Raw genomic sequence first — 13,290 nt, forward strand, 5'->3', positions numbered from 1 at the left:
ATCACATGACTCCTTCAAACTCATTGCACTGTGCCTCCATACTCACGTAGATGCTGGAACAGATCAGCCCACTGCAAGCAGGACAGCCACTTTGAAAACTCCCTTCTCTACTCCAGTGTTCACCCTGCAAATAGAATTAAAATTTAAAAATACAGCCCTTTTAAATGCTAAATCTAATTTCCATTTTTGTTTTGGATTAGTTAAGTGAATTACTCTCACTTCCTGGGCAGAAAATATGAATTCACTGACCTTGGTTATACCTTCTTTTTCTGGATGCCCTCTTTTAGTTATGGGACTTCCGAGAAGAAAAATAAGGATCTCCCATGACTTGTTGCCACTAGCCACATCTCTTACCCCAAAAAGATCTCTTCCTCTCTTTCTTTAGGTTTCCCTCCTCTTTGAGCAAGTCCAACAACTCTTGCTTAGTTGTTGATTTATTTGTATGGCAAGGGCCCTCTTTAGAAAGTAGATGAAGGGATTTTGAACAGCTTGGAAGTGGGATGTGTAAAAAGTGGAGAAAATGTTGAATGTAGTTTTTAACTTGTTTCCCTTTCTTTCCTTTCCACATCAAGTTTGGATCGCCATATGCAAACCCACCATGGACACCATAAACCATTCCGATGCAAACTCTGCTCCTTCAAGTCCTCGTATAACAGCCGGCTGAAAACACACATACTCAAAGCTCATGCTGGTGAGTTGGTGTTTGTGGTGCACAAGTTCTTTAGCATGCTCTGAGTTCACAACCCAACAGTCTTTATTAAGTGAAATTTTCATTCTCTTTCCCCATGCATGAGCATAAGCTATTCCTGAAATGGTTACAGGTTTGGTTTTATTTTTTATCTGTTAAAGAAAACTGGAAACAAAATCAGAATAATATTTTTAAGAATTAAAAGTCAAAATAATCACCCATGTCATGTTTAATTCATCCTACCAACTAGAATTAGACTGTTGTGCTTCTTAAAAGATATTTCTGAATTACCTAACCTTGCCAGTGGAATCACAGAGAATTGTTATATCCACTAAAGAGAATTCCCCCCACCCCCCCCCCCACCCCCCAAAATAAAGGTGTAATCTAAAGGAAGTTGGATGTACCAAAGAGAACTCAAAGTGTGTGAGATTTCTCAAGATGGGCTCATGGGTCAGTCGTTTCCTTTCTCTTTCGGGGTTGCAACTGTGTAGTAACTGTGCTGTCTCTCTCAATGCTTATCTCATTGGGTCAACCTGGTGAGCACCTGTTACCTATTAAGATTCTGCACTGAGCATGTTATAGGTATCATCCTATTTAGTCTTCATGGTAGTCCTACAGGGTAGGTGCTGTGTGGCTTCCTTTGTGCCTTGTGTAACATTTTGAAAACTATTATAAAAACTACCCAAAACCAGGGTCCTTCACTTTTGCCATGTTTGTACCCCGTGTCTCTTTGTTGTCTCCAGAGTAGTGGGCCCATTGAACTGGCTTATTACCATAAAACTACTCAAGCCTTCTGGCTGCTCTGAGCCCCACTGGGGTTTAGGGATGGGACAGGGAGATTAGCTACATGGGCCTGTTTCTATCTTTTGGGGTTTTTATGTCTCCAGGAAACTCTCCTAAAGTTCAAGGTGTAAGTGGCTTCAGAGTTCAACCCCAGTCTCTTCTAATTTGTGCATATTGTAAATTGTTGAGCTGGGACAGCATTCTGGTGCATTTTCCCCATAGGCCTCAAGCTTTGTCAAAAGTTCTGGGAGCTGGGTAAGTGGTTGGACCTGTGGGAAGGACTCTGAAGAGTGTTCGAGACTGTGCACTGACTCCAGGGCACTAAACTGGAGACTGTTTTGGGGGCTGACCAAGCTGACTGGCTTTTTTCTGCTCACTGGCTAGCAGGAAGGAAGCATCCAGAAAGAGAGAATAGGAGCAGTATAATTCCACCAGGTCTCCATGGCATGGCTCTGAGTCACTGAGAGAAGCTTGACTTGGAAAAAGCCAGTACATTTTCTAAAGGTCTCTCTATTTGTCTATTCTAGGTGGATTATTTTATAATATTTTAAAGGGTAAGCAGTGGTATGACCCAAACAAATAATCTGGACTTGAATTCTCTGTCATGTGGTGGGACTCAGAGCCACCCAGCAAGATTTATGCAACCGAGCTTGCATTTAAGGAAACAAACAAACAAGTAGTGTTAGGGCAGTAACCTTGCCTATAATAGTATACACAAGCAAACAGCATTGTCTGCTGCCCAGCATTGTTGCCTAACTCCTAGGCAGTGGTCAAGAGGCCAAGTGATTTGTGTTCTTGTCTGGGTGTCTGAATCTTTGAACTTTTTTTTTTTTCCTTCTGTGTAGTGCTATGTAAATTAAGGTTTTCTGTAGTTCTCTTCAGGACCTCTTGGAAATGCAAGCTCTGGAGGTCATCAGTGGTGAGAAGATTTAATTGCAAAACTTGGATGCTGAGCTCTCTTTGCATATAAAACCAGTTAGTAGTTTTCAGAATGATAGGAATGAAACAAAATCTCAGCCAGCTAAAAGCAAGGGCAGGCCGACCCTCCATTCCTCTTCTTCCTGTTCCTCTGTAGACCCACAGCACTGCCCATTCATTTGTACTGACTTGCAAAACTTACATTACCAATGATCCTGTCTTCTTTTCTTCTCTTTTCCTCTGATTTTAAATTTTCATCTCAAAAATTAAATTTTTAAAATGCATGTTTATTAGAAATAAAATTGAAAATGAGGCTGGGGATGTAGCTCAGTGTTAAAATGCCTTCCTAACATGCATGAGGTTCTGGGTTCAATCCCTCGAACCACCAAAAAATAAAATTAAAAAAAAATTTTTTAAAGAATTATTATAAATGCAAAGAAATATGCTCAGTCATCTATAGTCTTATTATCTAAAGACCGCTGTTCTTAACATTTGATGTTTTCCTTTTAAACATTTTTTCCTGTAATTGTTTTTAATTATTGTGGTTATAATATAATCAAGATATATTTTGTCTTTCTATTTATTTCCAGTTTGTCATGCTATTATAAACTCAAAAAATTTATTTTAATGATAATTTATCAAGAGGGTATGCCCACATTTGTTTAATCATTTCTTTGTGTTTAAAATTTTGGGTGGTTTCATACCTTTTTCAGACAGTAATGTAAATTTCTAAATAAAATTTTCTCTAAATTTAATTATATTTTCTTTATAGAGACTCTCAGAAAGGAGTAGGATTATTGGGTTGGGGGCTTGAGTGCTTTTGTTGTTACCAGAAGCAAAATTGCTTTCTGAATTGATCATACTAGTGTACATTTGCCCAATAACATAAACATGCCCACTTCATTCTTAAAATGTAATTAGTTGAAAAGTTGACTTATGGTAAAGATAAGCCTCACTCTTGTCTTAACATGGTCCTGTTGATCTGTGCGGTATTTCAGTTTTAATGTCCTCGTTGTTGAAGAATATTAGTGAGACATATAACCCCCACGTGTTTACATACACAACTCTTCCGTCAAAGAAATGATTTATTTTTACTCATTTCTGCTCTGTTGGTTTGGATAGGAAAATGGAATTTTATGATGAGGTTTGTGAGCTGATTAAAAAAAAAAAAGAATGTGTGTACATACTTTGAGGGGGTGTGTAGTTAGTCAGGAAATGAAAATTGGGACTCGCATTGTAGAGCTGGCTTGGAGTGACTGTGTGTTTCGGAAGCCACTGGTGGATGGTTAGGTTAAGAAGGAAGCATATTTGTTTCTTTTTTTTTTTTTTTTAATTTTTTAATATATATTTTTTAGTTTTCGGCAGACACAACATCTTTATTTGTATGTGGTGCTGAGGATCGAACCCAGCACCGCGCGCATGCCAGGCCTGGCACTATCACTTGAGCCACATCCCCAGCCCATATTTGTTTCTATGGTTGACTGAAACACGGCATGGTCAGTTCTGGTATGGAGAGGGAGGAAGAGGGATGGGGAAACCTTTCTGAAGGAGATAAGAAAGACGGTTGGTTTCTCTTCCTACTGTGGAGTCATCCCAAAGTCTCACCTCATCTAGAAGGACATGACATGAACAGTGACCAGGCCACTTGCTTATGGAGAGCATGGAAGAGTTTCATCCCCAAGGAATCTTGTGGGCAGGGGGTTGGCCTAGAAGGGTTCTTAGACCATGAAGCTTGGGAAGCACATCTCTAGGATGAATTAACTGTGTTGGTTTGTTCTCTGCCCTGCCTTCTCCCCTCCCACTCCGTTTCCCGTCTGTCCCTCGCCACCTTCTCCTTCCAGGTGAACATGCCTACAAGTGCTCTTGGTGCTCATTTTCCACCATGACAATCAGCCAGTTGAAGGAACACTCCCTCAAGGTCCACGGAAAAGCCCTGACCCTCCCACGGCCACGGATTGTCAGTCTTCTCTCCTCACATGCCCACCACTCCTCTCAAAAGACGACCCCCACTGAAGAGGTGGAAGACTCCAACGGTAAAAACGGTGGGCTGGGATTCCTTGCCACTCGTTCTTTCTAGAGGAGACTCCTACATGAAAGCTTAACAGTTCAAGTGAAGGAAGAAATATGGGGAGGTTGAGTCAATCTGGAAATTCTCTTTAAGAATAGCATAGTGCTCTGGTAAAACAGCGGTGGGTACTCACGGGAGTATTGCCCGGGAAAGAGCATGCTGGCTGGGATGGGTCAGGGCGGGATTCTTCTGTGTGGGTTTGAGCAAGACCAGAATGGAATATCCAGCAGTTTTTTTGTTTTTGTTTTGTTTTGTTTGTTGTTGTTTGCTCATTTTTTTCTTATATCCTCTATTACCAAAAAACACAATATACATACATACATATATGTATATAAATGTCCAGTGAGCTGTTTGAGGTAGCAGTTATGAAAGTTAATTCAAAGTAGGAAGTGAGAGGGAGCATGAGTGAGTATTTCTGAGCAGGCCACATGGTATATCAAGGGCACCATAGTGAATTCTTATAGCTGAAGGATGTTGGAGAAGCAATAATTGGGAGGAGGGTTCGGTTTTTGCAGCTTAAAAAGAAAACAGGAAGCTGTGGAAAAGATCCTCTCACTGGTCATGTGAGCAAGGCTAGATGAGGACAGAAAGAGAGTCCAGTCTTGGAGCCTGCAGGCGTGGCATAGTGAACCAAGGGATAATGTAAAGTTTGGGCCAGAACAGGAAACAGACCTGTGTTGACCACTCTGCTCACCTCAGACAACTGCTGAATCAGACATTGGGAGAGAAGGAGGGAAGTCTGTGGATCCTGGAGGTACAGGGGAGCTGCTCTCCTCCAACCCCTTCAGATGCTTGGATCCCTCCTTCAGTGTCTCCCAGCTGCTAACTGCCACTGGATTGCATAGTTCCAAACCCAGGGACTGAGCTGTTCCCTAAGGTCGACTCCTGCATTCCTGGGCAGAGCTTCGTAGACAGGAAAGAAAGTGGAACTAAGGCCTGGATCAGAGTCTCACTTCTTTCAATGCTAGTGGTGTTTCCCCAGGTGATCTTAGTTTCCTGGATAATGAGACCTGCCTTCACAGGTTGTCTGGAGAGTAATGAGAAAAGGTACACCTGTAAAGTGCCCAATACAATATGTGACATATAAGAAGTCTGTCATTTTATGGGTCGTCATTTTATTTCTTTTTTTTTTCCCATCTTTTGACTGCTTTTCTGGCGTTTGGGACCATTTATAGCAAGTATAAATTTGGGGTTATTTTTAATGTAGGGTTTAAAATAGAAGACTCTTCCATTGACCTGATGATCTAAGGGCTCAACTTGTCAACCTGGTCTAATTCTCAGATTACCAGAACAGTACGAGGTAATCTTTATTCATGAGGTCTGTGAGTGGGAGGAAATGAACAGGTAAGTCCCAAGACCAAAAAAAAAATAGAACTTTATTGAGTTGTAGGGCTTGGTGTCCTGTCCTCTGCAAATCTGTAGGCAGTGTGTTAAACACTGTAGTTCCTTACTGGTATCCCTGTGTTAAGGCACTGCTGTTTAACAAAGAAGGCAGATTTGTTTGTTTCTTTTAGCGGGTACTGGGATTGAACCCAGGGCCTCATATATGCTAGGCAATAATTCCACACCTCTAGCTCATTAAGGCTTCTTAAGATGCTATGGCTTGTCATAAACTGAGCACACGAGCTGCTCAATTGTACAGCAGTTTAAAATGCAGGAGAATGTCTATGGTGTTGGCTTGTTTTTTCCTTCCCAGAAAACTTGAGAGTCTCAAACTTGGGACCTGGAGAGAGTACATGTGAAAGGTTAAAGAAAATGCCTTTTTTGTATCTTGAGATTCAACTCATTGGAAAACATTGGTATTTTGCAACCAGAGGGCAAAATCTAATTTGACCCAAATTGTAGATCTTTATTAACTTTTTTTTTTTTTTTTTTTTTTTTTTTTTTTTTTTTTTTGGTGATACTGGGGATCTAACCCAGGGCCTTGAGTGTGTGAGGCAAGTGCTCTACCACTGAGTTACACCCCACAGCCCATTAACATGCTTTTTATCTAATTGTTTTTGTCTGAAATGGAAGCCTTTCGGTTGAAATTGGTCCATCCAAACACCATTCTCAGCAAAAGCTTTCCTTGGGCAGTTTCTCTCAGTGTCCAATCTTTTTCCATTGTCATTTTTCCATGAAAGATGGCTCTCTATCAAGACCAGGATCTCTTATAGATAGATGTCCCACTGCATGGACCATGTTTCTCTACATAAGCTAAGAAGAGTTGAGATAATGTCAGCTTCCTGAGCCTGTCTTCTCTACCAAGAGGTTGGCCAGGGACAGAGGAGTCAAACATGAATACAATACTGTTCTAGACCTCCAAAAGCTTAAAATCAAATGCTTTGAAGACATTATCAGCACTTGAATCTGAGCTAACCACAACCCCACACCTGAGGCCTGAACTTTTTGTGGGGTGATGTCAGAGTCAGAGTCATAGATGCTGGGCAGAGGGGAGGGCTGGTATCACAAGAAACATGGCACTATGATATTAGGTAATTGTGCAATACAGACAGCCCAGCTTTGCCCAGCTACGGGAAGGTAATTTCCTATATATAAAAGCGATTTTCCTTTCCTTCTTAAGAAACAGTACAGTAACTGAAAGCTCTAGGTGGTAACCATTTAGTCAGGCCTACACAAAAGGCATTGGACCTGTGCTGTTTTTAAGGTATATAAATAGCCCATATCAAAGGACCAGGGGTGATTAGTTTAATTAAATGACAAAAAGTTGATTAGAAGGCGGGGTGGACAGAAAGAAGGCATCAAATGGGCTGTTCTCATGAAGGAACAATTCCGTGGAAAGAATAAATAATGGCTCCTCCTCCCCGTGTTTTCTCGAAGCCTTCGGTTTTGCTGTAGGTTTTGCATGGTTCTGAGTGGCCATGAGTGACTGAGGCGGCCTACACTCGGAGGACTGTTTGCCAGGGATCTGGATGGTGGATTCCTAGAAACAGCTCAGTCTGGAGGATGGAAAAACAGCTGTGGGGCTAGACAGTAGCCTGTAAATCATGCTTTGAATGGTGTTTAAAACACACATGTGAAATCCAATTGCACATTTTAATAGGCAGAAGCTGTGGGGCTATTGGCTCTCAGTTAAGGTTTCCCACACTGCAGATGCCAGGACACTGTGAACACACGAACCAAAAATGTGTTGCAGGCCTGGGGGGAGTCAAGATCCATAAAACCAGGGAAATCACCAGTGTGTCCTTGGCTTTCTGAATCCCTAGCGAGGGATGTGAATAAAACGAGTTGACATGCTCACTGCTCTTTGCAGTGGTCAGATGCTTGCTGTCTTGAGAGCAAGCCAGTCCTCTCTGGCAGAGGGACACGGCCCAAATGGGAGGTTGTTCCTTCTCTCTCTGACCCAGAGGAAAGCATTGCAAGGGAGGGAGGCGAGAATGGAGAAAGTGGAGGGCGGCCTCTCACCCCAGCTGCCAGGCCACACACCTGTTCTGTGCTTAAACAGTGCTCTTGGGCCAAGCTGTCAATCTTGACGTGTTTCACCAGCACCCGAATCCTCCATGTCTTCTTCATGATCAGTTTTTTGGATAGCAGAGCAAAGGCTGTATGGTATTGGTTTTGTGTATAGGATAATGGGAAATGACACATAATTGCTATTCAAAACAACACATTAAGGGGAGACAATAAGTTTGTCAACAGAGCAAAGTGCTGTGCTGTCTTTGTGTTGACTGTGTTCCTTCTCCTGCCATATAAAATATAGGACTGGCTTTTATCAGGCTGTTTCCTAGTCTCTGTTTTCAGCATAGAAAAATACACAGACATTCACAGCTAGAAAATCACAAAGAAACGAGGCCAGCATAGTTTAGCCATGAGATCTGTTTATGTCTGAGAAGCTGCACAAGGCATGGGCCATGGATGTGTAATTTAAAATTCGGCTCTATCCTTTATAAGATGTCAAGCCAATGATGACATTTCATCTTTTTTCTCCCATGAATTTCCCCCAATGAAAAATTTAAGAAAGAGGAACTTTTTCTGTCCAGTTATGCTGTATGGAATCGCTTGCTTTGGGAAATGCAATTAGGATACATTTGAAATAAAACAGGAATCAGGTACTAAGATAGGTACACAATGAATAAGGTGAATGAGGGTAGCATGGTGTTTTTTTGCCCATGCCCTGGTTAGCAACCTAGAAAGAACACAAAAATCTCCTGGTCCTGATACCTGCCCCTTTATAATTAAATCTCCAGAGAGTCCACCCACAGAGAAGTCTTTGATACTGTAGATTAATTGAAAAGGTTTGGAAGGAGCGATATGACTTTTCTGCCTCAATTTTCAGTTGTCTTTTCTACTCTAAACTTAATTTCATAAGCACTATTTTATTCAGACTTTTTTTTTTTTTTTTTTTTTTTTTTTGGTACTGGGGATTGAACCCAAGGGCACTTAATCACTGAGCCACATCCCCAGCCTTTTTTTGTATTTTATTTAGAGATAGGGTCTCTCCGAGTTGCTTAGGGCCTTTCTAATTAGCTGAGGCTGGCGTTGAACTCGAGATCCTCCTGCCTCAGCCACTGGGATTATAGGCCTGTGCCACCACACCTGCCCAAGAGACTTTTTAGACACCACAGGTCCTTTTTACTGTCACAGCGTCCTCTGCACTGCACCATTTCATCACTCTTTTCCCACTTCAGTGGTCTGGCTAACACCTGCTGATGTTCCCTGTCACCTCTATGCTACTCTCAGCTTCTAACACCTTCACCTGTGTTTGTACCCCATTGATTAAATCCTGCTGGGTCTTAGAAGGGTTTGGTACCCCCCTTGCTTCTTTGTATATGCTTATGACTTTTGCATCCTTTAAAGACTTTGTTGTTGTTGTTGTACTGGGGATTGAATCCAGGGCATTATGCATATGAGTCAAGGACTCTACCAACCAAGCTACATCCCCAGCTCTAAAGATGGATTTTTATTGTCCCCAATCCTACTGGATTACTCTTCTGTCACTCTTGCTTTATTTGTACTGGTAGATATGCTGTTGGTTCTGCCCCCTGATTTTCTGGTGGAGACAATTAGATAAATACTGCATTCCTTTGACCGAACAGTGGTTTGTTAGAAGCATCCCAGTTTTGAATTCAGCTAATTGTACTTAGTTCCCCAAATTATCTAACTCCACAGAAGCAATTTATACAAGGGCAAGTTTATTTCCTTTTCATGTAAGAGGTGGGCTCACAGGTAAATAATCTGAAGATGAAGCCTTAAGGGACTGCTCTCTCAGAAACTTTCTGATGGAATTATTCTGCCAAGATGAAAAGAGTTTCCTTGACATAGAGTTTTCAATGTTGTCCTTGTCTCTGCTTTTTGAGACCTTCTATGGAGGTAGAAATCTGAAGGTATAAATCCCACAGGTGTAATTGTGGTGGAGCTCCGGACATGGACATTGCTGGTCTGGTCACCAGATAGCAGAGCCACTTCTTGGAGCCAATGCACATAGTCATCAACCCTGGAGAGGGCCAGCGAGTTCTTTGTGTGTCTCAAAGGAAAACCAACAAAACTTTTCAATGAGTGGAACCTTTTAATCTACCTGAGAAATTTTCCCACTGGGCTTTTCATATAAAACAAATATATGGGTTAGAAGAGACTCATTTTGTGAGACTCATGTGGGTCAGTTTTTTCAAACTATTAGGGAAAATTTGTCAGATTTCTTCTGCAAAGGGCCAGACAGAAAATATTTTCAACTTTGTGAGTCATGTAGTCTCGGTCAGCACTGCTCAGCCCTCATACATGAAAGCAACCATGGACAATGTATAAACCAATGGACATGTTTGAATAAAACTTTATGAACAAAGACAAAGGGGAGGCCAGATTGCCTATGGAGGATACTATACTGGCCCTTGCTGTAGATGAAAAACTGCAGCAATACCCATGAAACAAATCCTGTCTTTAACAAATGCCATTCTGGATCATTATGTTTAACACATGAACTATCCCTAGATGTCTTATAACATGGAACTCGACCTAAATATAGCCTTTGTTTCTTATATGAAATGTAAGGTATTGGGTAAAGCTTTAAAAATATTAGTGCATGAATTACATGTACGCTTAAAAGGAGACTTTCTCCAAGAATTGTGTTGAGTCTAGCTCCAATCTATCAACTCATTTAACCTTGACTACAGCAGTACTTGACACTTAAAAATTAAGATCTGAGATGCCTGCTTTTCTGAGAGGAGCTTTTCAGATCTCTAAATAGGTCAGACATAAAATTCAACCTTTAAGAGGATCCAATTAGTTGCTAGGGCATCAGACCTTCCATGCAGGTTCCAATTGCAATCAGATTTCTCTTGGGGTGAAAGAAAAAAAGAGGTGGTTTCTTAAAAAAATGACAATAATGAAATGGAGACTCTCTAGTGAATAATTGTAAAGTACAAAGATTTACCTCATTTAGAGTCCATGGGATATAAAGCATAATTTTATTGGCTTGTCTATAATTTTTAATAGGATCTGCTGGTCTCAAAATTATCTGACCAGATACTACTAACCTTCCCTTTTTCATACCAGAATTTCTACATTAATCTAGAGTTTGTTTTAATGTCTAGTATAAAGAATGACACTTTTTTTACTTAGAGGTCTTCAACTCTCATGAAACCAAGTGGCCCTGAAGATTCTGGATTCTGTTAAACACCCAGATATCCATAGGGGATAAACTATTAGAACTTGGCCTCCATGGCAAATATGAACCCTCCAAAGTGATCATCCTCCTGGATTTGAAGATTAGGCAATACAGACCCTTCCCAAGAAACCCACCTGCCTGGGATTTGTGACTTTTTGAATTAGCCACAGTTTTATGTGCCAAGGATTAAAAAACATTTCAAGTGTAGACTTCCCATCATGTCCTGGGAACTTAGTCAACTAACCCATCTCCCTCTTCCCATGCCAACAAAAACATTTGGTCACCAGAAATATAAGCATTTACTACCAAACTTATTCAGAGCTGGTCCCTAGCAACACCAGAGATTGCTTCGAAGTTCCACATCTGGCTTTTGCATCTCTTGGTGCACTGCTTGGAGATTACCTTATGTCCTTCAGAACCTCAGTCGTGGGAGTGTCTGAAGAAGAAGAAGATATCTATTTTCTTCTCTGGCAGGAAGTATACATTTAATTATTAGTCAAATCATCTAAATTGACTCATCTCAGTTTGTTTTTGCATTTTTTTTTCATGAAAGAATTTTCCCTTGTCTTATCACTGTCCACCTTGAATTTCTTTCCTGCTAGATATTTTAACCCAATTTTATTTGAACAAAAATCCCTCAAAACTGTCTTTTTGAGATTTCTATGACTCATAGGTCCTCTCTTCCCTTTCAAATACTGCTCTGCGTGAGAGAATTTTACTCAGGCCAAAAGGAAGGGTATTGGATTGGGAGGAGAAACATGAGTGAGCCATGATTCATAGGTAGAGATCCTGGTAAGCCTTGCTGGAGCAAAGGGGATGTCCTGGGAAAGATGGGTGTATGGAAAACTTTTTTTTTTTTTTAAATGCAGAGATGAGAATGAGATAACAGAAATATAGCTTTTTTTTTTTTAAAGAAACAATTACTATTTTTTAAAAAATATTTTATAAACTTTGATGGTATGGCCAGGAGAACATGTCCACATTTCTTATGTTTTTAATTTTCTCTTTTTAGATATACATGACGGTAGAGTGTATTTTGTAATTTCTTAATACAGTCATAATCCTACATAATATTCTATAGAAGACTCCCAGTGGTGGTGGTTAAACAAAAAATGGCAAGATAAAGATGGCCAAGGTGACGTGAAAGGCAGGTGATCAGATAGGAGGATCTGCTTGCTTTTGTAGATTCATTCCCTTGCTGTGTATGCGCAGGAAGGGGTGAGTTCCTGCCATGGGGCTCTTCTCCTTTGCAAGCTCAACCCAAGGAGGTGCTTGGCTGGGAGTGCAAGGCCCAGCTAAGGTTTCATGTACCAGCACACTGCTCTTGGACAAGTTATTCTAGCACTAAGTTCTGCAGCTTCCTCAGGGACACAAAACATTCTTAGATGACTGGCTGCAAGTCACTCCCCTTAGGTCATCTTTTATTTTCACATACTACGAGTCGTCCGCCAGAACTGCAATAGTTGCCACGTTGAGCAGCGCAGGACCTTTCAAACCCTTAGCGTGGTTCTTGATTTTTAGCATGGTCAGTTATTATTTCCCCTTGGCCAGTTTGAAAGTCATCCATTCTGGTTTATATAAGGGTTTTGCACGTCTTCTTGCTGAATTCCTGAATGATAAAAATAACCATATTTTTAGTACTTTATTTAATTCTGCTGATAGCCTTAAATTTGTTATCTCTTACTATGTCTAATCAATCAAGATCATTGTCACTTTATAAAGAAGGAATGAAAAGGTGAGTCCTACTCAAAAAAATTGTGCGCAAGGGAGTTGGGTTTTATTCACTGACTCTGAAGCCTATGTCCTTGACCTTTGTACCTCACTGAAGTCTAACATCAAAAATACACATCCAAGAAATGATCCAAAGTGGCTAAGGGACAGCCTTTTCTTACAGGTTTGGGGTGGGATGTGTGGTCTGGAATCTCCCAAAGAAAACTAGAGACAATTTTTTTTTTTGTATTTTTTTGTTAACTATTGATATTTAGAGCTTAAGTTAATAGGTATACAGATAGCATTAAGTTTAAGGACCAGAATATAATGGAGTAGACATTGTGCATATAGATTTTAATGACTAATAATGGAAAGACAAGGAATTGATGAGCCACAGATGGCTTCGTGGAAGAGTGAGGCTCGGGCTGTGCCAGAAGGGTGAGTAGATTTAAACAGGCAGAGAGAAGTCAGTTTCCAGTGAGAGGAGTTTCAGAAACGAACAAGCATGTGGACGAGAGGCTC

General features: G+C 40.8%; 1 protein-coding gene across 7 annotated transcripts in view; it reads left to right on the plus strand.

Moving 5' to 3' along the window:
• Znf462 (zinc finger protein 462) overlaps positions 1 to 13,290 on the plus strand; it is a 137,292-nt gene that overhangs the window by 69,285 nt on the left and 54,717 nt on the right. For all 7 annotated transcript variants that reach the window (XR_013343442.1, XM_026391109.2, XM_026391108.2 and 4 more), the window contains 2 exons: positions 573 to 691; positions 4,231 to 4,422. Coding sequence is in view for 6 of the 7 variants with exons in the window: in XM_026391109.2 (XP_026246894.2) it covers positions 573 to 691; positions 4,231 to 4,422 (311 nt within the window). In the remaining variant the exon portion in view is untranslated. The remainder of the gene's footprint in view (positions 1 to 572; positions 692 to 4,230; positions 4,423 to 13,290) is intronic.

The sequence above is a fragment of the Urocitellus parryii genome, chromosome 4 (genome assembly GCF_045843805.1).
Source record: "Urocitellus parryii isolate mUroPar1 chromosome 4, mUroPar1.hap1, whole genome shotgun sequence".
Taxonomy (NCBI): Eukaryota; Metazoa; Chordata; class Mammalia; order Rodentia; family Sciuridae; genus Urocitellus; species Urocitellus parryii.